This window comes from Catharus ustulatus, chromosome 20 (genome assembly GCF_009819885.2).
Source record: "Catharus ustulatus isolate bCatUst1 chromosome 20, bCatUst1.pri.v2, whole genome shotgun sequence".
Classification (NCBI taxonomy): Eukaryota; Metazoa; Chordata; class Aves; order Passeriformes; family Turdidae; genus Catharus; species Catharus ustulatus.
Genome location: NC_046240.1, coordinates 10,751,266 through 10,776,907, shown reverse-complemented (window position 1 = coordinate 10,776,907; position 25,642 = coordinate 10,751,266). Strand labels below are relative to the sequence as shown.

The following is a 25,642-nucleotide window of genomic DNA, read 5'->3' as shown; positions in this document are numbered from 1 at the left end:
CCAGGATTTGGGGACAGGTGGAGCCCTGCTGCCTCCTGAGCTCTGGGGATGGCTCAGAGGGGATGAGCAGCCTGATTTCCTCAGGCAGGGCAAGGCTTTGGACAGTGGGTGGGAAATTGCAGAGCTGTGGGTCCTGGGGGGCTGAGTCCTGCCAGGCTGGGCTCTGTGCTGCTCAGAGAGGAGATCCAAGGATGATGAGACCAATTTGGGACAGCTCAGGATGTGGGGCTGCTTTGCAATTCTTGGGGATGTTGAAAGTAAAATAAGGAAACATTTCCAGGTTTTTTTTTCCTGGTTTCTTCCCTCCTCCTCCTCCCCTTTCCTTTCTCCCTTCTTTGCTCTGTGCCTGGCTCAGGCTGGATGCAGGGAAGGAACAGCTTTCATTATTTCCTCCCAAATTTACAGATTTCTGGGTCTGCAAATTCAGGGAGACACAATGAAGTTTTGGGAAGAGCTGTGCTTTGCCAGCACTGGGTACTGGCAGTGTGGGCCCTTGGTGACTTTGGGAGTGGCTCTCAGGCAGTGCCAGGACATCCAGCCCAAATTCCAGCAGGGATTCCCTCCCCAGGGCAGAAAGCTCCAGCTCCTGAGAGTGCCAAAATCCAAGGGAGAGCACACAGAGCTCCTGGCTGTTCCCTCCTGGGCTGGGAATTGCCTCCTCCCAGCGGGTTCTGGGCACCTTTGGGTGCTCCTGGTGCCCCCCAGCACCCTGGGCTGGGCTTATCCTGATAAGAAATTGGGAGTTAATGATTTGCTGCTTTTCTTCATCACCAGCATGAGCTGTTCCCAGGCATTAACCTGCCCCAGTTTGTCAGCAGCAGCAAAACATTTCTCCTTCCTCATCCCTCTCTTTTTTAATTAATTTGAGGGGGATAATTTGGGTGTTGCTGGGGGAGGAGGGGGCCTGGCAGGAAAGGTGAGGAAGGAGCTTTAAATGAGCCACACTCCAAAAAAAGGGGAAATGTCTGCTCTGAGTGAGGTGTAATTGGCTTTCATCCCTCAGGATGAAAGTTCTTTCAAGGAGAAAGTTCTGCAGGGGGGTGACCAAAGTGTCACCTCTGAAGGCTCCTCCAGGAGCACAAAGCCACCTCTGGATGGTGACAGAGGGTTTCATCTAAAGAATCACTTATTAAATATTAAATATTAAAGTTTCATCCCCAGAGAGGCTCAGGCCCTGCCTGGGGCTCAGTTCAGTGCTGCCTCTGTCCCTGCTGAGCTCAAACCCCCAAATCCCATCCTGTTCTTGCCCAGTGGCTTTTCAGCAGCCCCACAGTGACACTGGGGCCACTGGGCAGTGACAAAGCCCTGAGCAGCACCTCCCTTCCCTGGGGGCTTGTGCTAAATCAGGTCCCAAATCCCAGGGGCTGGACAGAGCCCACAGGGTGAGAAATCATCCAGGCTGTGGGGAAAGAATTCAGGTGAGCAGCAGTTTGGGCTCTGAACTCCTTCTGCTCTGCCAGAGAAAGCCCTGGTGGGGCTGAGCAGGAACAGAGGCTGGGCAGAGCTAAAGGAATAAATCAGGGATTTATTTATTAAATCACAGGATTCACCTTGGGCAGTGCAAGGATGGGCTCAGAGTCAGGAGTTTCACACTTTGATCAGTTCTGTTCCATCCCCACCTTGGGGTTCATTGCCCAATCCCAGCCCCAGCTCTGCAGTCCCACCCTCCCAGATTCTCTCCTCCATGCCCTGGTTGCACTTTTTGGGGCTGGAGCTGCAGCCTGTCCTTGGTTCTGGGGCTGGGGAAGGATTGTTGTGTGTGCCTGAGCTGGGAGAGAGCCTGGAGCACTTTGTGTGAGCTCAGAGTTATATCCCAATGAAAGGAAAATATAAAAACTGAAATTCAAGGCATCAGTGCTGCAGGCAGGGTTTGGAAGCTCGGTGATCTCTGCCTCAATTAACAGCCCTGGCTCTAATTAGCAATCCCTGGCTGCTCCTCAGGGAGTCCTGGGGTGGTTTGGGTGGGACAGGAGCTCAGAGCTCAGCCTAAGCAGGGACATCTCCCCCTGTCCCTGGGTGCTCCAAGCCTGGAAACCCATCCAGCCCCAGGGGGAACAATGGATTCCTCACATTTCATGGAAATCTTTCCCTTTCAAACATTCCCCCATGTCCTATCACGAGCTGCCTGTTGTAAAAACCCACTCTGCATCATTTTTCCAAGCTTTTGTAAGGAATAGCAGATTTTATGAGTGCTCCAGAAGGGCTCTCTCCGTGCAGAGCCTGCTCCTCTCCAGCTTCCCCTGGCAGCAGCTCCTGCTCTGCTGCTCCCCCTGCACTCCCCACAGGTGTCCAGGTTATTCCCAAGGCTTTTCCATCCTTCCTGAGCCTCCAGAGCTGCTCCCACATCCCTGGGAGGGGCTGGATGCTGCTCCAGGAGGGGGATCCTGATGGGCTGGAGCTGCCCTGCAGCCCCAAACTCTGCCTCAGTTTCCCCTGCCTGCTGTCCCAAGGTCCCTGTAGCCCCAAACTCTGCCTCAGTTTCCCCTGCCTGCTGTCCCAAGGTCCCTGCAGCCCCAAACTCTGCCTCAGTTTCCCCTGCTTGCTGTCCCAAGGTCCCTTTTATTGCCAGCAGGGCACTGCTGGATGGACCCTGAGCCTCCAGAGCTGCTCCCACAGCTGGGAAGGGCTGGGATGCTGCTGCAGGAGGGGGATCCATGCTCCCCTTGCTGGCTCTGAGCTGCCCCTGATGGGCTGGAGCTGCCCTGCACCCCTAAACTCTGCCTCAGTTTCCCCTGCCTGCTGTCCCAAGGTCCCTGCAGCCCCAAACTCTGCCTCAGTTTCCCCTGCCTGCTGTCCCAAGGTCCCTGCAGCCCCAAACTCTGCCTCAGTTTCCCCTGCCTGCTGTCCCAAGGTCCCTGCAGCCCCAAACTCTGCCTCAGTTTCCCCTGCCTGCTGTCCCAAGGTCCCTGCAGCCCCAAACTCTACCTCAGTTTCCCCTGCCTGCTGTCCCAAGGTCCCTGCAGCCCCAAACTCTGCCTCAGTTTCCCCTGCCTGCTGTCCCAAGGTCCCTTTTATTGCCAGGATGGGCTCTGAGCCTCTTTGGGCTGGCTGGGTCCTGGCAGGGAGGGCAGGGAAAGGAACCCCCAGCCCTGTGCTTGGATCGTTTATCCAGAGCTGGGGATGCCAATGGAAAGGATAAATTGATAATGACAGGAGATGCCAAACTGCAGACTCTTCCTGCTAATTAATATTCATGCATCCCAGCTTTAGCAGAACATTAATTATGTATTTAATCAAGCCCTGTTTATTCTGGTTTAGCTTTGTACCTTGGGTGGCTGTTGTGCTGAAGGCTTCAGATTAATTAAAATGTTACTGGTGTACCACAAATAACAATTAGTGAGGTGTGAGCTGAGCAGCCTTTCCCTCTGTGCTGCTGTGGGAGGGGAGGTCCTGGCAGGGTGGGGAGGTCCTGGCAGGGTGGGGAGGTCCTGGCAGGATTGGGGGAGCCCTGGCAGGATTGGGAGGTCCTGGAAGGATTGAGGGGGTTCTGGAAGGATTGGGGGAGCCCTGGAAGGATTGGGAGGTCCTGGCAGAGTGGGGAGGTCCTGGAAGGATTGGGGGAGTCTTGGAAGGACTGGGGGAGCCCTGGCAGGATTGGGGAGGTCCTGGCAGGATTGGGGGAGGTCCTGGCAGGGTTGGGAGGTCCTGGCAGGATTGGGAGGTCCTGGCAGGATTGAGGGAGTCTTGGAAGGACTGGGGAGGTCCTGGCAGGATTTGGGGAGGTCCTGGCAGGGTTGGGAGGTCCTGGCAGGATTGGGAAGGTCCTGGCAGGATTGAGGGGGTTCTGGAAGGATTGGGAGGTCCTAGCAGGATTTGGGGAGCCCTGGAAGGATTGGGGGAGCCGTGGCAGGATTGACAGAGTCCTGGAAGGATTGGGGAAGCCCAATTTTTCCACCCTGAGGCTGTTCCCTCTCCTGTCCCTGTTCCTGGGAGCAGATCCTGATTCCCACCTCCTGGCAGGGACTTGTGCAGAGCCAGGAGGTCCCTCCTGAGCCTCCTTTTCTCCAGGCTGAGCCCCTTCCCAGCTCCCCCAGGAATCCTCCAGCCCCTTCCCAGCTCCCCAGGAATCCTCCAGTCCCATTCCCAGCTCTTTAAATCTCCCCTGCTGTCCCAGTCCCCTTCCCAGCTCCCCCAGGAATCCTCCAGCCCCTTCCCAGCTCCCTGAGCCTTCCCTGCTGTCCCAGTCCCATTCCCAGTTCCCCCAGTGTCCCAGTCCCAATCCCAGCTCCCTAAATCTCCCCCAGTGTCCCAGTCCCATTCCCAATCTCCCCTGGTGTCCCAGTCCCATTCCCAGCTCCCCTCAGAGGATTCCCAGAGATTTTTTTTTCCCATCCTGGCACCAGGTGATGCTTCCACCCCCCAGAACGTTGCCAAGGAAACCTGAAATTCCCATTTTTTTTTTAAATTTGTGCCACCCTGAGCCCATCCTGGGCCCACCCCTCTGCTCCAGCCTCTCCTCCCTGCCTCTGGGTGTGCTCCCAAATTTCTGGGAAGGAGGAAAGGGAGGTGGCAGAGCCACCAGGAGAGGTGACACTGATGTCCCCTGCCCCACCTGAGCCTTCCTCTCTGTTCCCCAGTGGCACAGGTCCCGTGCTGTGCTGGCAGATTGCAGTTCCTGGGAAGGGAGGTGCTTTCCAGGCTGCTTGCTTTGTCATTAACAAAAATTGATTGGATTCATCCTCCCAGGACCAGATTGCATCTCAATTATCAGCAGCACTGATTCTTTGTGTGAATATTCCCCCAGATCCATTAAAAGCCTGGGAACATTTGGAATTATGGTGGTTTTTTTTCGTGGTGCTGTTGAAATTGAGGCTGTTTTCCAATTGTTGATTTTAATGAGGGTTTGGGAACCCACTGGGGCTCAGCAGAGCGTGGCAGCAGGAGCCACTCTGGCTGCACCCATCAATCTGTGCCTTGTCTGGGGGATTCCTCTTGCTGGAATTCCAACATTCCTGCAGCCCCTGGGCACCTGGAGCACCCCCAATCCTGCTGGAAGGGATTTTTGGTGAGGAAAAGGAGGAGGAAAAGGAGGAGGAGGCTTCCCCTGCATTCCCAGGAAGGTGTTGGTGGGTGCAGGGAGCTCATGGGGCAGCAATTCCATGGAATTCCTTAAATTCAGGTGGAATTCTTTCAAACCAAGTGGGATTCTTTAAAGTGAGGTGGAATTCTTTCAAATCAGATGGCATTCCTTAAATTCAGGTGGAATTCTTTCAAATCAGATGGCATTCCTTAAAATCTGATGGAATTCTTTCAAACCAGGTGGAATTCCTTAAAATCTGATGGAATTCCTTAAGACCAGATGGAATTCTTCAAAATGAGATGGAATTTTTAAAAATCAGATGGAATTCTTTAAAATTAGATGGAATTCTTTCAAATCAGATGGCATTCCTTAAAATCAGGTGGAATTCTTTCAAACCAGATCAAATTCCTTAAAAGCAGGTGGAATTCTTTCAAACCAAGTGGAATTCTTTAAAATCAGATGGAATTTTAAAAAATCAGATGGAATTCTTTAAAATTACATGAAATTCTTTCAAAACAGATGGCATTTCTTAAAATCAGGTGGAATTCTTTCAAACCAGGTGGAATTCTTTAAAATCAGATGGAATTCCTTAAAATCAGGTGGAATTCTTCAAAATCAGATGGAATTTTTAAAAATTCGGTGGAATTCTTTAAAATCAGATGGAATTCTTTCAAACCAGGTGGAATTCTCTAAAATCAGATGGAATTTTTAAAAATCAGATGGAATTCTTTCAAAACAGATGGAATTCTTTAAAATCAGATGGAATGCTTGAAAATGAGATGGAATTCTTTCAAATCAGATGGCATTCCTTAAAATCAGGTGGAATTCTTTCAAATCAAGTGGAATTCTTTCAAATCAGATCAAATTCTTTCAAACCAAGTGGAATTCTTTAAAATCAGGTAGAATTTTTTCAATCCTGGTGGATTTCTTTAAAATCAGATGGAATTCTTTAAAATCAGATGGAATTCTTTCAAACCAAGTGGAATTCCTTAAAACCAGGTAGAATTCTTTAAAATCAGCTGGAATTCTTCCAAACCAAGTGGAGATTGAGTTTTCAGCTCCTGTCCAGCTGCAGCTCCAGGGCCTTGAATTGAGGATTTGCTTTTGTAAAAGGAGGAGAAAAGAGGGAATTGTTGGGATGAGGATGGGCTGGATCCTGTGGGGTTAAACCAGGATCAGGAATCTGCAGGGATTTCCAAATCCCCACAAAGCCCTCAGGGTTCCAAACTGAAAAAATCTGCAAGAGCAAAAATGATGTTTCCTGGAGGGAGCTGGCCTTCAATCTGCAGGGAAAAAAAAATTTAAAAAAGAAAAAAAAATAAAAGGGGAAAAAATAGCATTTTCTGCTGTTAAATCCAGAATTTTGCTATTTTCCCCCAAGTTCTACAAGCACTGACCTGCCCTGAAATCCCCAAAGCTTTTGACAAATCCTGATTTCCTCCATCCCTGCCTGCCCTCCAAGCCCCAGGTTTTTGTGGGATTTAGGAATTCTCATTTTCCCATTTCTGGGATCCTCCTCTTCCTTCCCTGCCCTGCTGCATCCCCAGAGGAACTTCCTGAAAAGGGATTTTTTTTTTTAGCCAGGATTCCTGCAAAGGTGATTTTTTTAGGTAAGATTCCTGCAGGGATATTTTTAAGGAAAATTTCCTGTCGGGTATTTTTTTTAGGCAAGATTCCTGCAAGGGTATTTTAAAGGAAAATTTCTTGTAAGGATATTTTTAAGGCAAGATTATTGCAGGAATATTTTTAAGGAAAATTTAGGGCTGATTTGGGCTCTCCCTGCCCTGTTTAGGGCTGGTTTTAGGGTGATTTAGGGCTGGTTTTAGGACTGGTTTTAAAGCTGATTTAGGGCTGATTTGGGCTCTCCCCTTGTCCTGCCCAGGGCTGGTTTTAGGACTGGTTTTAGGGTGATTTTAGGGCTGGTTTTAGGGTGATTTAGGTCTGTTTTAGGGCTGATTTTAGGATGTTTTAGGGCTGATTTGGGCTCTCCCTGCCCTGCTCAGGGCTGGTTTTAGGACTGGTTTTAGGGTGATTTAGGGCTGATTTAGGGCTGGTTTTAGAGCTGATTTTAGGGTGATTTAGGTTTGGTTTTAGGGCTGGTTTTAGGGCTGATTTTAGGGCTGATTTGGGCTCTCCCTGCCCTGCTCAGGGCTGGTTTTAGGACTTTTTAAAGGCTGGTTTTAGGGCTGATTTAGGGCTGGTTTTAGGGCTGATTTGGGCTCTCCCTGTCCTGTTTTAGGGCTGATTTTAGGGTGATTTAGGGCTGGTTGTAGGGTGATTTAGGGCTGGGTTTAGGGTGATTTAGGTCTGTTTTAGGGCTGGTTTTAGGATTGTTTTAGGGCTGATTTTAGGGCTGATTTAGGGCTGGTTTTAGGTCTGTTTTAGGGCTGATTTTAGGATGATTTAGGGCTGGTTTTAGGGCTGATTTGGGCTCTCCTGCCCTGCCCAGGGCTGCCTCTGCTCTGCTGTTCCCTGTCCTTGGCTCCAGGCTCTGGGCAGGGTGGGAGTGTTGGGATCAGCCCGGGTTTTGCTGCTTTTCCTGGTGTTTCCAAGGCAACTGGGAACTCACAGGGCCCCAAACCCACTCGGTTCCTTCCCCCAGAGCTGCTCTGGCTCTCAGCAACGCTCCAGGGGCGTTTCCCACCTTTGGGATGCTCACCTGAGCCTGGAAAATCCCCCCCAGTTTGGGTTCTGCCCTCTGAACATCCCCCCACCCTGCTCAGGCTGCAAAAAAAAAAAACCCAAAATGGGGATTTTAAATCAAAGAGAAAAAAAATAATAATGAGGGTTTGGTGCTTTCTCAAAATAAGTTTTTTTTTCTTGTTTTCCTGGGAAGGATTTTCAGATTTTTTTCCTTTTTTATGGCATTAATTGCATTAAAAATTAAGGGATTAGCTGTAATACACAATAATAACAAGCTGTAATGTACAATAATCTGCCGGGGGGGGTTTGCTGGTGCAGTTTGGGTTTCCTTGTGCTGCCTGGGGCTGCTTTTGGGGCACAGGGAGAGGGGAGGGGATTTCTGGGAGCCTGGTCCTGGTCTGGCTGAGGTTTGGTTCTTCTGGAACCCACCAGGCTCTGCTGGGACAGCTTTTGGCACTGCTGGGCCTTGGTGAAATCCCCTTGCAGCTGGGATTGGGATCTTTGCCTTTCTCATCCTTCCAGAACCTTCTGTCCGTGCTGGGACTGAGATCCAGAGTGGGAACAGCCGGGCTGGGCTGGGCTCAGGGCTGAGCTCAGAGCTGGGTTCAGAGCTGGGATCAGAGCTTGGTTTAGGGCTCAAGGCTGGGCTCAGGGCTGGGTTCAGAGCTGGGCTCAGAGCTGGGCTCAAAGGATGCTCCAGAGCTGGGTCCTGGAGCTCAGGAGGAGCTGGGCTCAGAGCCAGGTTCATGGCTGAGTTCAGAACTGGGCTCAAGGCTGGACTCAGAGCTGGGCTTAGGGCTCCAGCCTGAGCTCAGGGCTCCAGACTAGGCTCAGCTGAGTTCATGGCTAGGCTCAGAGCTGGGTTCAGAGCTGGGTTTAGGGCTGGGTTCAGAGCTGGGTTTAGGGCTGGGCTCAGAGCTGAGTTCATGGCTGGGCTCAGAGCTGGGTTCAGAGCTGGGTTTAGGGCTGGGCTCAGAGCTGAGTTCATGGCTGGGCTCAGAGCTGGGTTCAGAGCTGGGTTCAGGACTGGGTTCCTGGCTAGGCTCAGAGCTGGGTTCAGAGCTGGGCTCAGAGCTGGGTTCAGGACTGGGTTCCTGGCTAGGCTCAGGGCTCCAGGCTGGGCTCAGGGCTGGGTTCAGGACTGGGTTCCTGGCTAGGCTCAGGGCTCCAGGCTGGGCTCAGAGCTGGGTTCAGGACTGGGTTCCTGGCTAGGCTCAGGGCTGAGCTCAGAGCTGGGTTCAGGCTGCACCTCACTGCATTTCCCTGCCGTTGCAGAGGGCCTGGCAGTGGGAGTTGGATTTGGGGCCGTTGGAAAATCCGAGTCTGCCACGTTCCAGAGCGCCAGGTAAGGCTGAGGCTGAGCTGGGTTTGCCTTGGGGCTGGGCTGGGCATCCAGGGACTGATGGAATTTGTCTGCAGGCACAAGGGGGGCAAAGGGAGGGGCAAGAATTCCTGGGGCTGTGTTTTCCTCACTCTGATGTACAAAAAACGTTCCTGGTGTTGATGGCTCCGCTGGGGTTCCAGAAATCCCAGAGATTTCTCCTCTCTGGGGTCCCAGGGGGGCTGGGCTCAGTGTCCCAGGGGTGCTGCTGCCCCTCAGGAGGGGTTTGGGGTGTTTGTCCATCCCCTCAGGAGGGTTTGGGGTGTTTGTCCATCCCCTCAGGAGGGTTTGGGGTGTTTGTCCATCCCCTCAGGAGGGTTTAGGGTGTTTTTTCATCCCCTCCCCTCTCCCTGCTGGACACCCCTGGGGATGCTCAGCTCAGCACGGGAGCTCCAGAGGAGAGGGAAGGGAAAAGGGAAAAGGGAAAAGGGGAGGGTGGGAATCAGCTGGGGATGAGAGAAATCTCAGTGAGGATGGGAGAAATCTCAGTGGGGATGGGAGAAATCTCAGTGGGGATGGGAGAAATCTCAGCCTGAATCCCTGGGATAGCTGGGATAAATCTGGAATAAATGTGGGATAGATCTGGGATAAATAAATCTGGGATAGATCCGGGATGGATAAATCTGGGATAAATGTGGGATAGAGCTGGGATAGATAAATGTGGGATAGATAAATGTGGGATAGATAAATCTGGGATAAATCAATCTGGGATAAATCAATCTTGGATAAATGTGGGATAGATCTGGGATAAATCTGGGATAAATCAATCTGGGATAAATAAATCTGAGAGAAATAAATGTGGGATAAATCTTGGATAAATGTGGGATAGATAAATCTGGGATAGATAAATCTGGTATAAATCAATCTTGGATAAATGTGGGATAGATCTGGGATAAATCTGGGATAGATAAATCTGGGATAGATAAATCTGGTATAAATCAATCTTGGATAAATGTCGGATAGATCTGGGATAAATGTAGGATAGATAAATCTGGGATAAATAAATCTGGGATAAATAAAAGTGTGACAAATCTTGGCTAAATGTGGGATAGATCTGGAGTGGAGCTGCTGAGGCTTTGCAAGAGCTGCTGGCACCTCTTGGTGGCTGCTCTGCAAACGGCACCTCCTGCCAGCCCTGGCTTTCCCTGGCAATCTGCAGCTGCTGCTGTGGCCCAGGGAAAACGGGACCAGCCTGGATTTTAGGGAGCAATTCCTCCCTGGGATGGGATCCCTGATCCCTGAGGGGTCTGGAGAACCTGGGATGGTGAAAGGTCCCTGCTCATGGCAGGGGTGATCTTGGGGTCCTTTCCAACCCAAACCATTCCATGATTCCTGCTGAAGGATCTGTGGGGGCCAGGGCTGGTCTGGGATCCACCCAGGCTGATTTAGGATCCACCCAGGGCTGATCTGGGATCCACCCAGGCTGATTTGGATCCACCCAGGCTGATTTAGGGTCTGTCCAGGCTGATCTGGGATCCATCCAGGCTGATTTGGATCCACCCAGGCTGATTTAGGGTCTGTCCAGGCTGATCTGGGATCCATCCAGGCTGATCTGGGATCCACCCAGGCTGATTTGGGATCCACCCAGGCTGATTTGGGATCCACCCAGGCTGATCTGGGATCCATCCAGGCTGGTTTAGGATCCATCCAGGCTGATTTGGATCCACCCAGGCTGATTTAGGATCCACTCAGGCTGATCTGGGATCCATCCAGGCTGTTTTGGGATCCATCCAGGCTGATTTGGATCCACCCAGGCTGATTTAGGATCCACTCAGGCTGATTTTGGACCTGTCCAGGCTGATTTAGGATCCACCCAGGCTGATTTAGGATCCACCCAGGCTGATTTGGATCCATCCAGGCTGATTTTGGACCTGTCCAGGCTGATTTTGGACCTGTCCAGGCTGATTTTGGACCTGTCCAGCCCCTCTGTGGCCACATCCCAAACCTGGGCCATCCCTGAGAATGGGACCCCACTGCCACAGATCCCAGTGACAAAAGCAGGATGCTCCAGCTCTGTTTCCCAACCTTTGCTGATAAAAGGCTCTTCACAAAGGCAGCTCAGGAGATGCTGGAACAAAAGGAGTTTTCCCCCTCAGCTGCTCCAGGGAGGCTGGGAAGGCAGAAGCAGCTGGTGCTTTCTCTGGATTTCCAAGGCATTCATCATGGGAGATGAAAGGTGGCATCTGGAGCAGGAAAATCCCGATGCAAATGGAGTCAGCTGCAGAGGGGACAGAATCTGCACTGCCACCAGCCTGCCTGTCACTGCCTGGGGCTGGGGAATCCTCTGGGAATCTCCAGGAGGCTCCTTGGGGCTCTGGAGGCTGGGAAAAAAGCTGGAATTCTATTTAATGAGCGAGGCTCTGGACACATCCAAAGGGAAAATCTTGCCCATTCCCTGCCCATTCCCAGCTCATCCTGCATCCTGGGACTCTCATCCTGGCTCATCCAGGATCCCGGGATTCCCCATCGTGCCCATTCCCAGCTCATCCTGCCCATTCCCTGCCCATTCCCTGCCCATTCCCAGCTCATTCCCAGCTCGTCCTGCCCATTCCCTGCCCATTCCCTGCCCATTCCCTGCCCATTCCCAGCTCATCCCAGCCCCTCCCGTTCCCCTGAGCGTTTCTTTGCTGCCCCCGGGTGTGCAGCCTCTGTTCCTGCGGCCGGGATGCTCTGCGATGTTCTGGGATGCTCTGGGATGTTCTGGGATGCTCTGCGATGTTCTGCGATGTTCTGGGATCCTCCGGGATCCTCCGGGATGCCCTGGGATCCTCTGGGATCCTCTGGGATGCTCTGGGATCCTCTGGGATGCTCCGGGAGCTGCAGCTGGGGCAGAGCCCCTGGATCAGCCGGGATTGTCTGGGGGGAGAATCCAGGGAGAGGCTGTGCCAGGGGAATGGGAATGGGATTGGGAATGGGGAATGGGAACAGGAATGGGAATGAGAACAGGAATAGGGAATGGGAACACAAATGGGAACGAGAATGGGGAATGGAGATAGGAACAGGAATCAGAACAGGAATGGGGAATAGAGATTGGGAATGGGAACAGGAATAGGAAATGGGAACAGGAATAGGAAATGGGAACAGGAATAGGAAATGGGAACAGGAATGGGAATGGGAACAGGAATAGGGAATGGGAACGGGAATGGGAACAGGAATAGGGAATGGAACAGCTCCCCACTGCCTGAGGGCAGGGTCGGGTGGGATATTGGTGAGGAATTGTTCCCTGAGAGGGGCTGGGATGGAATTCCCAGAGCAGCTTTGGCTGCCCCATCCCCACAAGTGTCCCAGGGCACAATCCCAGGATGGGGTTGGAGCTGGGCTGGTGGCAGCTGCCCCTTTTGGGGTGATTCCCGTGGGGGCTGAGCTGTTCCTCACCCCTGTGGGGCTGTGCTGCTGCTACCCTGCTGCCTGCAGGGATGGAATATCGGGAATTTCCACCGGGAGGGAACCAAGTGCTGCGGGGCCGGGAGAGGAGCAGCAGTGCCAGGGTGTGCCCGGGAGGGGAAGGTTCCCTCCAGAAGGGACTGGGGAAGGCTGGGGCTGCTCCTGGCCGCCTTCCAGGCAGGAAGGTGAGGAGAAGGGCAGGCACGGCTTGGAAAAGCTGCTCTGGCTGCCCTGAACCGCGGGGGAGGATCCGATCCTGCCTCCCCTTCCCTCCCTGGAGGATCCCATCCTGCCCTCCCCTTCCCTGGAGGATCCGATCCTGCCCTCCCCTTCCCTGGGGGGATCCCATCCTGCCCTCCCCTTCCCTGGAGGATCCGATCCTGCCCTCCCCTCCCTGGAGGATCCCATCCTGCCCTCCCCTTCCCTGGAGGATCCGATCCTGCCTCCCCTCCCTGGAGGATCCCATCCTGCCCTCCCATCCCTGGGGGGATGCTCTGACAGGAGCCAGATGGGGCTGGAGCTGCTGGGAGCAGGGACAGAGTGGGGACAGGGACAGACAGGGGCACAGGAGAGACAGAGACAGACAGGGACAGGCTCAGGACAGGCTCAGGACAGGCTCAGGACAGGCAGGGACAGGCAGGGGATGGAGGGGACAGGCAGGGACAGGCAGGGGACAGGCAGGGCTGTCTGACCCTGCTCCCCTTCCCCAGTGGCTTTCCCAGAGCTGGATGGAGCAGGAGAGGGACCAGACCAGGTCCCACAAGGGGCTGGCTGTGTTCACCCCCCAAATCCCAAATCTGCACCTCCCAAATCCTGACTGCACCTCCCAAATCCCAAATCTGCACATCCCAAATCAGCACTTCCCAAATCCTGAATCTGCCCCTGCCAAATCCCAAACCTGCATTTCCCAAATCCCAAATCTTAAATCCTGAATCTGCACCTCTCAAATCCCAAATCAGCACCTCCCAAATCCCAAATCAGCACATCCCAAATCCTAAATCTGCACCTCCCAAATCCTAAATCTGCACTTCCCAAATCTGCACCTCCCAAATTCTGAATCTGCACCTCCCAAATACCAAATCTGCATTTCCCAAATCCCAAATTCTGAATCTGCACCTCCCAAATCCCAAACCTGCATCTCCCAAGTCCTAAATCCTGAATCTGCACCTCTCAAATCCCAAATCAGCACCTCCCAAATCCCAAATCAGCACTTCCCAAATCCCAAATCAGCACCTCCCAAATCCTAAATCTGCACTTCCCAAATCTGCACCCCACAAATCCTGAATCTGCCCCTTCCAAATCCCAAATCTGCACATTCCAAATCTGCATCTTCTAAATCCCAAATCTGCACCTCCCAAATCCCAAATCTGCACCTCCCAAATCCTAAATCTGCACTTCCCAAATCCTAAATTTGCACCCCCCAAATTCTGAATCTGCATCTCCCAAATCCCAAATCCTGAATCTGCATCTCCCAAATCCCAAATGAGCACTTCCCAAATCCTAAATCTGCATCTCCCAAATCTGCACCCCCCAAATCCTGAATCTGCACTTCCCAAATCCCAAATCTGCCCCTGCCAAATCTGCACCTCCCAAATCCTAAATCCCAAATCTGCACCTCCCAAATCCTGGATCTACATCTCCCAAATCCCAAATCCTAAATCCCAAATCTGCACCCCCCAAACCCCAAACCTGCCCTCCCCAGGAGCTCTTTGCTGGCTGCAGGAGCTCATCCCCGTGCTACAAAAGCCAAATCCATTTTCTTACAGAGCGTTGCTGCTTCCTGAGGATTTATGTTTTTTTTGTCAAGGAGAAATTTGCCATAAAATTAATTTCCTCGGGCAGGATTGCTGCAACTCAGGAGTGTGCCTGGGTTGTGCTGCAGAAAAAACTGGAAGAAACCTGTGCCAGGGAATTTTTAACAGCAGAAAGATTTGGGAATGTGTTTGAGGAGGAGGAGGAGGGTGTGGGTGAGCAGGAATTGGGGCAGGAAAAGGGAATCTGCTGCACCATGGGCTTGGATTCCTGTGCCAAGCCCAGCTCTGTGCTCCTGCACCCCTGGCTGATCCTTTTCCTGTGGTTTTGCTCTGGCTGAGCTGTTTTCCAGCTCCAGGGATGCTTTTCCAGCAGGAATCTCCCTGTGGGTGCAGATTTCAGAGTCACTCGTGGCTCTCATTGGAAATATTTAATCAGAGATTGTTGTTAAGGCTGGAAAATGGAACCTGGGGATGCCCAAACCAGGATTTTCAGCATTTTTTTTATTGGATCTTGGGAAGCTCAGGTGGAACTGGTGCTCCAGGATCCTTCCACCTTCCCTGAGTGCCAGGGCACAGCTGCAGAGCGTGGGCCTGGATGTTCCAGGGAATAACTTGGCAAAAAAAATCCCTGCAAGTCTGACTCAGACAAAGCTGGGCATGGAACAGGGATGGGTTTTCTGCACTCCTGTGGAGTTTTTATTTTTCTGTCCCTGTGGGTGGAATGCAGAGCTGGTGGGATGAGAATTCCCATGCTGGGCTGCTGCTCCTCTCCCAGCTGACACCAGGTGGGAACATCCAAGTTCCTGTTCCCACTCCTCTCCCCAAATCTGGGATTGGTGCCTGGTTCCTTGTTCCCATCCCAATTCATCCACACAAATTTGGGATTGATGCCTGGTTCCATGTTCCCACTTCTCTCCCCAAATCTGGGATTGGTGGCTGGTTCCACATTCCTATCCCAATTCTTCCACACAAATTTAGGATTGATGCTTGATTCCCTGTTCCCATCCCACTCCTCTCCCCAAATTTAGGATTGGTGCCTTCTCTCACAGGGCCAACCCTGAGCATTCCCAGATTTTCCTTTTTCTCTGCTCTTCCCAAGGCCAGGGAGGTTTAAATGAGGAGTTAAATGCCATAAATTCCTCGGAGCAGATGAGAAATAAAGGGATTTGGGAAGCAGGGTGAGGTGTTTTATCTGGGCACCACTGGACACAGAGAATTTGGGAAGATTTAAAGCTCTGGGGGCAGATTTTTGGCAGAGCTCTTAGGATGAAGCTGAGTGTGGATTTTTGGGGTTGGTTACAGCAGAGGGGTTTGGGGGGGGAATTGTCACCTGGGGACCCATTCTCAGGATGTTCCCAGAAAAGATTCCAGGGATGTTCCCAGGACAATCCCAGATTCCAGGGATGTTCCCAGGAAAGATTTCAGGGATTTTCCCAGAAAAGATCTCAGGGATGTTCCCAGAAAAGATCCCAGGGATGTTCCCAGAAGAGATCCCAGGGATTTTCCCAGAAAAGATCTCAGGGATGTTCCCAGAAAAGATCCCAGGGATGTTCCAGAAAAGATTCCAGGGATTTTCCAGAAAAGATCCCAGGGATTTTCCCAGAAAAGATTTCAGGGATGTTCCCAGAAAAGATCCCAGGAATGTTCTCAGAAAGATTCCAGGGATGTTCCCAGAAAAGATCCCAGGGATGTTCCCAGAAGAGATCCCAGGGATTTTCCCAGAAAAGATCCCAGATTTCAGGGATGTTCCCAGAAAAGATTTCAGGGATTTTCCCAGAAAAGATCTCAGATTCCAGGGATGTTCCCAGGAAAGATTCCAGGGATGTTCCAGAAAAGATCCCAGGGATGTTCCAGAAAAGATCCCAGGGATGTTCCAGAAAAGATTCCAGGCATGTTCCCAGAAAAGATTTCAGGGATTTTCCCAGAAAAGATCCCAGATTCCAGGGATGTTCCAGAAAAGATTCCAGGGATGTTCCCAGGACAATCCCAGATTCCAGGGATGTTCCCAGGAAAGATCCCAGGGGTGTCATTATAAGCCACACTTTGAGTTCAGACCAAAATTTTAATCAAAATGGTGCAGTTTATAATGGTGAAATTACTGCAATAACCTTTATAAAGTTTTGTCTCTCCCAGCCCTCCCCAGCTCAGTGCAGCCACCTCCTTAAATCCCACTTTATTTAGGGCTGGCCTGCTATGAGGATGTAAAAATTGGATTTATTTGCAGGTTGTTTAAAATAGAAACTCTCCACCTTTCTCCTCCTCTCTTCAGAGCCCCAAACCCTTCACCCCACAGGTTTTCCTGTGTCCCTGTCCCCTGTCCCCTGTCCCTGTTTTACAATGGATTCCCCTGTGCCCGGGGAAGCTTTCCAAGAATCCGCACCTATTCCCGTCAAACGCGCCTTTGTTCCCCGACACAAAGCGGCTTTGATCGGCTCCCTGAGCGGGGACAGCCCCGGGCACGGGCTGGGAAAATCCACGGGAGAGGGCTGGGATGTCCCAGGGGACAGGGTTGGGATAATCCACGGGACAGGGCTGGGATAATCCACGGGACAGGGCTGGGATAATCCATGGGACAGGGCTGGGATATCCCAGGGGACAGGGCTGGGATAATCCACGGGACAGGGCTGGGATAATCCACGGGAATGGGCTGGGATATCCCAGGGGACAGGGCTGGGATAATCCACAGGACAGGGCTGGGAAAATCCACAGGAGAGGGCTGGGATATCCCAAAGGACAGGGCTGGGATAATCCACAGGAGAGGGCTGGGATAATCCACGGGAGAGGGCTGGGATATCCCAAGGGACAGGGCTGGGATAATCCACGGGAATGGGCTGGGATATCCCAGGGGACAGGGCTGGGATAATCCAAGAGATAGAGCAGGAATATCCCTTGGGAGTGGGCAGGAATATTCATTGGGACTGGAATGTCCCTTGAAACAGGAATATCCCTTGGGATTGGGCTGGAATATCTCTTGGGAGTGGGACAGGAATATTCCTTGGGATGAAATATCCCTTGGAACAGAAATATCCCAAGGGACAGGGCAGGAATATCTCTTGGGATTGAGCTGGAATATCCATTGAGGCTGGGTAGGAATAATCCAAGGAATAGGGCAGGAATATCCCAAAGGTCTGGGACAGGAATATCCCTTGGGATCAGAATATCCCTTGGGATTGGGACAGGAATATCCCTTGGGATGGAATATCCTTTAGGACAGGAATATCCCTTGGGATCAGAATATCCTGGGGTTGTTCCTGGATTTGGGGAGCATGGTTGGGTTATCCTGGGGAGCACAGATGGGTTTTCCTGGGGTTGTTCTGGTTTTAGGGAGCACAGATGGGTTTTCCTGGGGTTGTTCTGGATTTGGGGAGCACAGATGGGTTATCCTGGGGCTCTGCTGGGGTTGTTCCTGGATTTGGGGAGCACAGATGGGTTTTCCTGGGGTTGTTCCTGGTTTTAGGGGGCACAGATGGGTTTTCCTGGGGAGCACAGATGGGTTTTCCTGTGGGCTGTGTGGGAAGCAGGGGAGGGAGGGCACAGGGACAAACCCTGCTGGGTTCCCCTGGCTCTCCCCCAGTCCCATCCCTCCCTCCTGCCCCATTCCCAGTGGGCTCTTCCCACACAGCCCCCTGCATTCCCAGCTCCCTCCTGTGAGTTTGTTGTGGCCAGGAGCAGCAATAGCTGCTTTGTGCTGAGCCAGGGAAGGAGGAAAAAAAAAAAACCCAGCTCAGACAGCGGCTGCAGTGTTTTCCAGCAGGGATGGTTTTCCCCCTCCGTCCTCCCTCTCTCTCCTGGAATAATGTTGGTGATTGTAATGGCCTGTCCTGCTCAGGGAAACCCAGAGCCTCTCCCCCTTCCCCTCCCCTCTTCTGTAAACCCTGGGAGAAGTTCAAACAACCCACAGAGCTTTTTCTCACCGGGCTTATTTTCCTCATAGGAAGTGAGGGGGTGAGAAAAGGGAGCTGGGAGGTGTTGGCAGAGGGGAGCTGAGCTTGGGGGAGGCTCTGGGATCCCTCTGGAGACCCCTCAGAGCCTGACCCCTCAGTGCTGGAGCCCCCCAGCATGGTCCCACTGCTGGTGTCCCCCAGTGCCACCAGCACAGCCCAGCAAAGAAGAAGAAAAGAGAAAACTCCAGGTGTGGGACAGGATTTGTGTGGAGCCCTGTGTGGTGTCTGAAACACTCCCCAAAAATCCCAAACTCCTGCAGCTGAGCTTTGCCCCTGACAGAAATAAATGGATTTATTTGTGCTTTTTGTAGGAATTTAGCCATTGGGATTGGGATCCAGAACTTCCCAGAGGGGCTGGCAGTCAGCCTGCCCCTGCGTGGCGCTGGGTTCTCCACCTGGAAAGCGTTCTGGTGAGCTGCTCCCTGCTCCAGCATCCCTGATCCCAGAAATCCCTGATCCAACATCCCTGATCCAAACAATCCCTGATCCAACATCCCTGATCCCAGCAATCCCTGATCCCAGAAATCCCTGATCCAACATCCCTGATCCAACATCCCTGATCCAAACAATCCCTGATCCAGCATCCCTGATCCAACATCCCTGATCCAACATCCCTGATCCCAGAAATCCCTGATCCCAGCAATCCCTGATCCCAGAAATCCCTGATCCAACAATCCCTGATTCAAACAATCCCTGATCCAACATCCCTGATCCCAACATCAGCCCCTGGCTGGCTCTGCAGGGATTTTTGGGGTGATTTTGGCAGGTTTGGACAGCTCAGTGGGATGGTGGAGCCCCTGGCTGGCTCTGCAGGGATTTTGGGGGTTTTCCTGTCAGGTTTGGGCAGCTCAGTGGGATGGTGGAGCCCCTGGCTGGCTCTGCAGGGATATTTTGGATTTCCTGGCAGGTTTGGACAGCTCAGTGGGATGGTGGAGCCCCTGGCTGGCTCTGCAGGGATATTTTGGATTTTCCTGGCAGGTTTGGACAGCTCAGTGGGATGGTGGAGCCCCTGGCTGGCTCTGTAGTGATTTTTGGGGTTTTCCTGGCAGGTTTGGGCAGCTCAGTGGGATGGTGGAGCCCCTGGCTGGTGTCCTGGGTGCCTTTGCCGTGGTGCTGGCCGAGCCGCTCCTCCCGTACGCGCTGGGCTTTGCTGCTGGAGCCATGGTCTACGTGGTGCTGGATGACATCATCCCCGAGGCACAGAGCTGGTGAGACCCCTCCCCACCCCTGGGTGCCCCCCAGCACCCCTGGGAGCGAGGAGTGTCCGTGGGAATGGGGGGGTTTGGGAGCAGAGGGAATAAAACTCCCAGCAAGGGGAGGGGGGCTGGGAATGCTCCAGGGAGAAAAGGGAATTAATGATCCCAGGGCTGGAGATGGGGTTTGGGGAGCTGGGGGGGTCAGGGTGCAGCCAGGGCACTGCTGGGGAGTGGGGACATTGCTGGGGAATGGGGACATTGCTGGGGAATGGGGACATTGCTGGGGAATGGGGACATCCCTTGGGATGGGACACGAGCAGCAGGGTTGGGATTTCCCTGCTCCCAGCTCTGCCTCTCCCCTCTGGTTGGAAACCTGGGAATTCTGAACCCTGAAACCTGGGAATTCTGAACCCTGAAACCTGGGAATTCTGAAACCTGGGAATTGTGAACCCTGAAACCTGGGAGTTCTGAACCCTGAAACCTGGGAATTCTGAATTTTCTGGGCTTTGTGAACCCTGAAACCTGGGAGTTCTGAACCCTGAAACCTGGGAATTCTGAATTTTCTGGGCTTTGTGAACCCTGAAATCTGGGAATTCTGAACCTTGAAACCTGGGAATTCTGAACTTTTTGTGCTTTCTGAATCCTGAAACCTGGGAATTCTGAATTTTTTGTGCTTTCTGAACCCTAAACCTGAGAATTCTGAATTTTCTGTGCTTTCTGAACCCTAAAACCTGGGAATTCTGAACTTTCTGTGCTTTCTGACACTGACTCCCTAGAGAACATTTATTTTGACTTGAGGCCTTGGAGAAGGATTCCAAATTTGAGTGATGGAGTTAAAATCACTGCTGTGCAGTTAAATAGCAGGGTGTGATTTCAGTTTGGAATTTAGTAATAAATTTATTTTACTTTAGAATCAAATAAATTTTAGAATAAATTTTAGAATATAGGGATTTTTAGAATATAGCAATGGGTGTGGGACAAGATGGAGATTTTGAGTTTTTTCTCTTTCTCCTTTTCTGTTCCTCCATGATTTCAGGCAGTAATTTTTGGTTGGGCAGGTAGTGCTGCACTGCACTATTTGTGGTGTTTGGTTTTTGGCCCAAAATGATAAATAATACAGATGTTAACTCTTTATTGGACTGATCAGCTTTAAAACCTTGGAACCAGCTGGACCTGAATCCATTTTGCTCACTTCAGTGCTTTAAATCAGATTTAACAACAACCCAACCCCAATGAAAAATTCATCTCTGTGTTTTAATCCAGGCAGAAATGAAGACAAGGCATTAATTAATGTCAATTAACCCTTTCCTTCCTGTGTCCCTGCAGTGGCAATGGGAAGCTGGCATCCTGGAGCTCCATGCTGGGATTTGTGGTGATGATGTCCCTGGATGTGGGGCTGGGCTAGGACAGAGCCTCAGCCCCTCAGACACCTCAGAGCCTGCAGGGCTGGAGCCCAACACGCCCCAGGACTGCTCCTGTACATAGAATTTGGGGATCTGGTTTGGTGTTGATTTGCTCTGATTTTGTATCTCCCCTTCCCCTGCGAGTTCCTGGCGGTGATTTCCAAGCACAAACGTGGCTGAGTGCTCCAGATCCTGGCTGGGTGCTCCAGGTCCTGGCTGGGTGTTCCCAGATCCTGTTTGGGTGCTCCAGATCCTGTTTGGGTGCTCCAGGTCCTGGCTGGATGCTCCAGGTCCTGGCTGGGTGCTCCAGGTCCTGTTTGGGTGCTCCAGGTCCTGGCTGGGTGCTCCAGATCCTGTTTGGGTGCTCCAGGTCCTGGCTGGATGCTCCAGGTCCTGGCTGGGTGCTCCAGGTCCTGGCTGGATGCTCCAGGTCCTGGCTGGATGCTCCAGATCCTGGCTGGATGCTCCAGATCCTGGCTGGGTGCTCCAGATCCTGGCTGGGTGCTCCAGGTCCTGGCTGGATGCTCCAGGTCCTGGCTGGATGCTCCAGATCCTGGCTGGGTGCTCCAGGTCCTGTTTGGGTGCTCCAGATCCTGGCTGGGTGCTCCAGGTCCTGGCTGGGTGCTCCAGGTCCTGTTTGGGTTCTCCAGGTCCTGTTTGGGTGCCCCAGGTCCTGTTTGGGTTCTCCAGGTCCTGTTTGGGTGCCCCAGGTCCTGGTTGTTCTCCCAGGTCCTGTTTGGGTTCTCCCAGGTCCTGGTTGTTCTCCCAGGTCCTGGCTGGGTTTTCCCCTTGGAAGGGGCCTTGGGTGATGCTGGGCTGGGCTCTGCAAGGAAGGAAATTGGGATTTTGATCCTCTCTGTTCTGTGGGAGGTTGGGAATTCTCCCTGAGCACTGAGGCACTGGAATGCAGTGACTCCTGAGGGAGGCTGGAATTCCAGAATTCCACCCTTTCTGGGGTGTGATCAGAGCTCCCCCACATCCTGCTGCTCCTGGGGAATGCTGCAGGGATTGCTTTGGATGGATGGAGACAGTCCAGGCAAATAAAGATCAATTTTCTTGGCATCTCTGCAAGAGGGAAATGTCATTTTTATTTTGCTAAATGTATCTCAGAGGGGCTCTGTCCCCATGTGCTGTGTCCAATATTCCAGGGTTTTTTTGGGAACAAACACCAGGAAAGGAGGATTTGAGTCCTCTGTGACAGGCAAGGTGGGAGCTGCACACTGTCCCTGCCTGGAGCAATTCCCAGGGGATTGCTGGATTCCAGAGATCCAGAACTCCTGCAGGGCCAGGCCAGGTTCATCCTGCTCTGCTGCAGGAAGAGCAGGAGCTGGAGAATGAATCCCCCAGGATGGATCCCCAGGATGGATCCCCCATGATGAATCCCCAATCCCTCAGGATGGATCCCCAGGATGAATCCCCCAGGATGAATCCCTCGGGATGGATTCCCCAGGATGGATCCCCCAGAATGAAGCCCCCAGGACTGATCCCCCAGGATGAATCCCCAATCCCCCAGGATGGATCCCCAGGATGAATCCCTCAACATGGATCCCTCAACATGGATCCCCAGGATGGATCCCCAATCCCTCAGGATGAATCCCCCAGGATGGATCCCCCAGGATGGATCCTTCAGGATTAATTCCCCAGGATGGATCCCCCAGGATTAATCCCTCAGGATGGATCCCTCAGGACTGATCCCCCATGATGAATTCCTCAGGATGGATCCCCCAGGATGAATCCCCAATCCCTCAGGATGGATCTCCCAGGATGGATCCCCAGGATTAATCCCTCAGGATGAATCCCCCAGGATGAATCCCCCAGGATGGATCCCCAGGATGAATCCCCCAGGATGGATCTCCCAGGATGGATCTCCCAGGATGGATCCCCAGGATGGATTCATGATCCCACCTGCAGAGCCATGCAGAGTTCCTGCCTCTTCTCCTGGTGCTCCCCCAGCATTTCTGGAATGGCTCCTGAGATTGATCCAGGCTGGAATCCCCAGGGTTCCAAATCCCAGCTCCCCCTCATTCCAACCTCCAGCACAAAGGGCTCCCCTGAACCTTCCCTGACCCTCCTGTGGGAGGGAATAAACTGAGCTGGGATAAACTGAGCTGGAATAAACTGAGCTGGGATAAACTGAGCTGGGATAAACTGAGCTGGGATAAACTCATCTGGAATAAACTGAGCTGGGATAAACTGAGCTGGAATAAACAAACTGAGCTGGGATAAACTGAGCTGGGATAAACTGAGCTGGGATAAACTGAACTGGAATAAACTGAGCTGGGATAAACCGAGCTGGGATAAACTGAACTGGAATAAACTGAACTGGAATAAACTGAGCTGGGATAAACTGAGCTGGGATAAACTGAACTGGGATAAATAAACTGAGCTGGACTAAACTGAGCTGGAATAAACTGAGCTGGGATAAACTGAGCTGGGATAAACTGAACTGGAATAAACTGAGCTGGGATAAACTGAGCTGGGATAAACTGAACTGGAATAAACTGAACTGGAATAAACTGAGCTGGGATAAACTGAGCTGGGATAAACTGAACTGGAATAAACAAACTGAGCTGGGATAAACTGAGCTGGGATAAATAAACTGAGCTGGACTAAACTGAGCTGGAATAAACTGAGCTGGGATAAACTGAGCTGGGATAAACTGAGCTGGGATAAACTGAACTGGAATAAACTGAACTGGAATAAACTGAGCTGGGATAAACTGAGCTGGGATAAACTGAACTGGAATAAACAAACTGAGCTGGGATAAACTGAGCTGGGATAAATAAACTGAGCTGGACTAAACTGAGCTGGGATAAACTGAGCTGGGATAAACTGAGCTGGGATAAACTGAACTGGAATAAACAAACTGAGCTGGAATAAACTCATTTGGAATAAACTGAGCTGGGATAAACTGAGCTGGAATAAACGGAGTTGGAGCTGTCCCTTTTTTAATCCTTAAATTTTTTTTGTTTTGTTTTGTTTTTTTTGTTTCTTGTTTTTTCCTCTGTGTGTCCCTCTGGATGATCCAAAGCTCCCGTTTGTTGATGGATTTGACCTTTGAACTGTGATTGCTTCCAATAAATGGGAAATGGAGTTTGCACAGAGTTGTTTGGGTACCATAAATCCCAGATTTGCTCCCCCCACCCCTCTGGGTTTCCTCTCTCCAGCCTCTTGTTCCTCTGTCCGAGCTCCTGGCTGGGCAGGGGATTCCTTGGGGATGGCAAGGAAAGGCAGTTTCATCCTGGGTGTGGGAAATTTGGGAATTCAGCCTGCAGCAGGATGAGCAGGGGGTGTCAGGCTCTTTTTTAAAAGGTGAGGGAAGGGATCTGCCCCAGCTGGGAATCAAAACTCTGAGCCCTCAGCCTTAAAAACCTTCAAATCCTCTGCTGTCCAAAGCTTGGGATTCTCCAGCCTGCTCCTGGTTTAATTCCTGGTGTGTGGTGCCAGCTGGTACCAAAAAAAAAAATCCATGAGAGAGTTAAAGGCAGCCTTGTAATCAGATTGCTGGGAGATAATGTCACATCAAACATTTAATCCTGCTTGGATAATGTCACATCAAACATTTAATCCTGCAGGGATGGATCCCTGGGGAAGGATTCAGAAATCCCAGAGGATTTCTAGGGATCCCAGAGGAAAATCCCACTTTTCTGTTTATCCCCTGGAGGGAAATTAAATCATCTCCCCATTCCTTGGGGTGAGGGGAAAGCTGGTGCAGGAGCAGCCCTGACCAGCTAATTTCTCAGTAAAACTTTTAGATTCTTGAGCATGGCCTTAAAATCATCAAATTTTAGCATTTTAGCATTTTAAAATCACCAAATTTTAGCACTGGTTGGAGGGAAACTTAACCTGGGACCCCTCTGCAGTTAAACTTCAACCCTCCCCAAATAAATGCAATTTCTTTTGGTGGGGTTCAAAGTCACCCCAACCCCCAGCCTGTATTTGTGGCCTCTTTGCTTTTGTGGCTGTTTTGGGGTTTTCCAGGCCCTGCTGATGAAGGGGGTGACCTGAGAATGGGGAAATAATGGGAAATAAAGGGGAAATAAAGGGGAAATCCCCAGTTCCTCCCAGCCCTGAGGTGTCTGTGCTTGGCACTGGAGCTGCCCTGGTGCTGCCTGTGCACGAGCTGCTGCTCCCAGGGCTGGGCCAGGCCCAGGAAAAGCCCAGGAATGCAGGGCTGGCTGGATTTTCCTGCTTTTATTGTGGGGATTTTTTGTGTTTCAGAGGCCAAAGCATGGAGGTGCTGCCTGGGACCAGCACTGGCAGGGAAATCAGGGAGGAACCCCCAGGGAAATCCTCTGGGGCCTGGAGGGATGAGCCCTAAAACTCAAGGGGAGATTCAGAGGCTGCTGAGTCCTTTCTCCTTTTTCTCCTTTTCCTTTTCCTTTTCCTTTTCCTTTTCCTTTTCCTTTTCCTTTTCCTTTTCCTTTTCCTTTTCCTTTTCCTTTTCCTTTTCCTTTCTTCCCCTTTCCCACAGGTTGGGATTGTTTGGGTGTCTGGGCAGGCGTGGGATTGGATGATCCCTTTAGGATTGGATGATCCCTATGGATCTGGATGATTCTTTTAGGGCTGGATGATCCCTGTGGGATTGGGTGATCCCTTTAGGATTGGATGATCCCTGTGGATCTGGATGATCCCTATGGATCTGGATCATCCCTTTAGGACTGGATGATCCCTGTGGATTTGGATGATTCCTGTGGATCTGGATGATCCATTTAGGGCAGGATGATCCCCATGGATCCGGATGATCCCTGTGGGACAGGATGATCCCTTCAGGACAGGATGATCCCTATGGATCTGGATGATCCCTTTAGGACAAGATGATCCCTATGGATTGGATGAGCCCCATGGATCCAGATGATCCCTTTAGAACAGGATGATCCCTTTAGGACTGGATGATCCCTGTGGATCTCGATGATC

The 25,642-nt window shown here is 51.8% G+C and overlaps 1 protein-coding gene across 2 annotated transcripts in view; it reads left to right on the top strand.

Moving 5' to 3' along the window:
• The window catches only part of SLC39A11 (solute carrier family 39 member 11), a 64,326-nt gene extending 42,542 nt beyond the window's left edge, over positions 1-21,784 (top strand). For both annotated transcript variants that reach the window (XM_033077035.1, XM_033077034.1), the window contains exons 7-11: positions 8,939-9,008; positions 18,438-18,536; positions 19,176-19,334; positions 20,649-21,375; positions 21,476-21,784. In XM_033077035.1, coding sequence (XP_032932926.1) covers positions 8,939-9,008; positions 18,438-18,536; positions 19,176-19,334; positions 20,649-20,727 — 407 coding nt within the window. In that variant the 3' untranslated portion in view covers positions 20,728-21,375; positions 21,476-21,784. The remainder of the gene's footprint in view (positions 1-8,938; positions 9,009-18,437; positions 18,537-19,175; positions 19,335-20,648; positions 21,376-21,475) is intronic.
• Positions 21,785-25,642: the final 3,858 nt, after the last annotated feature.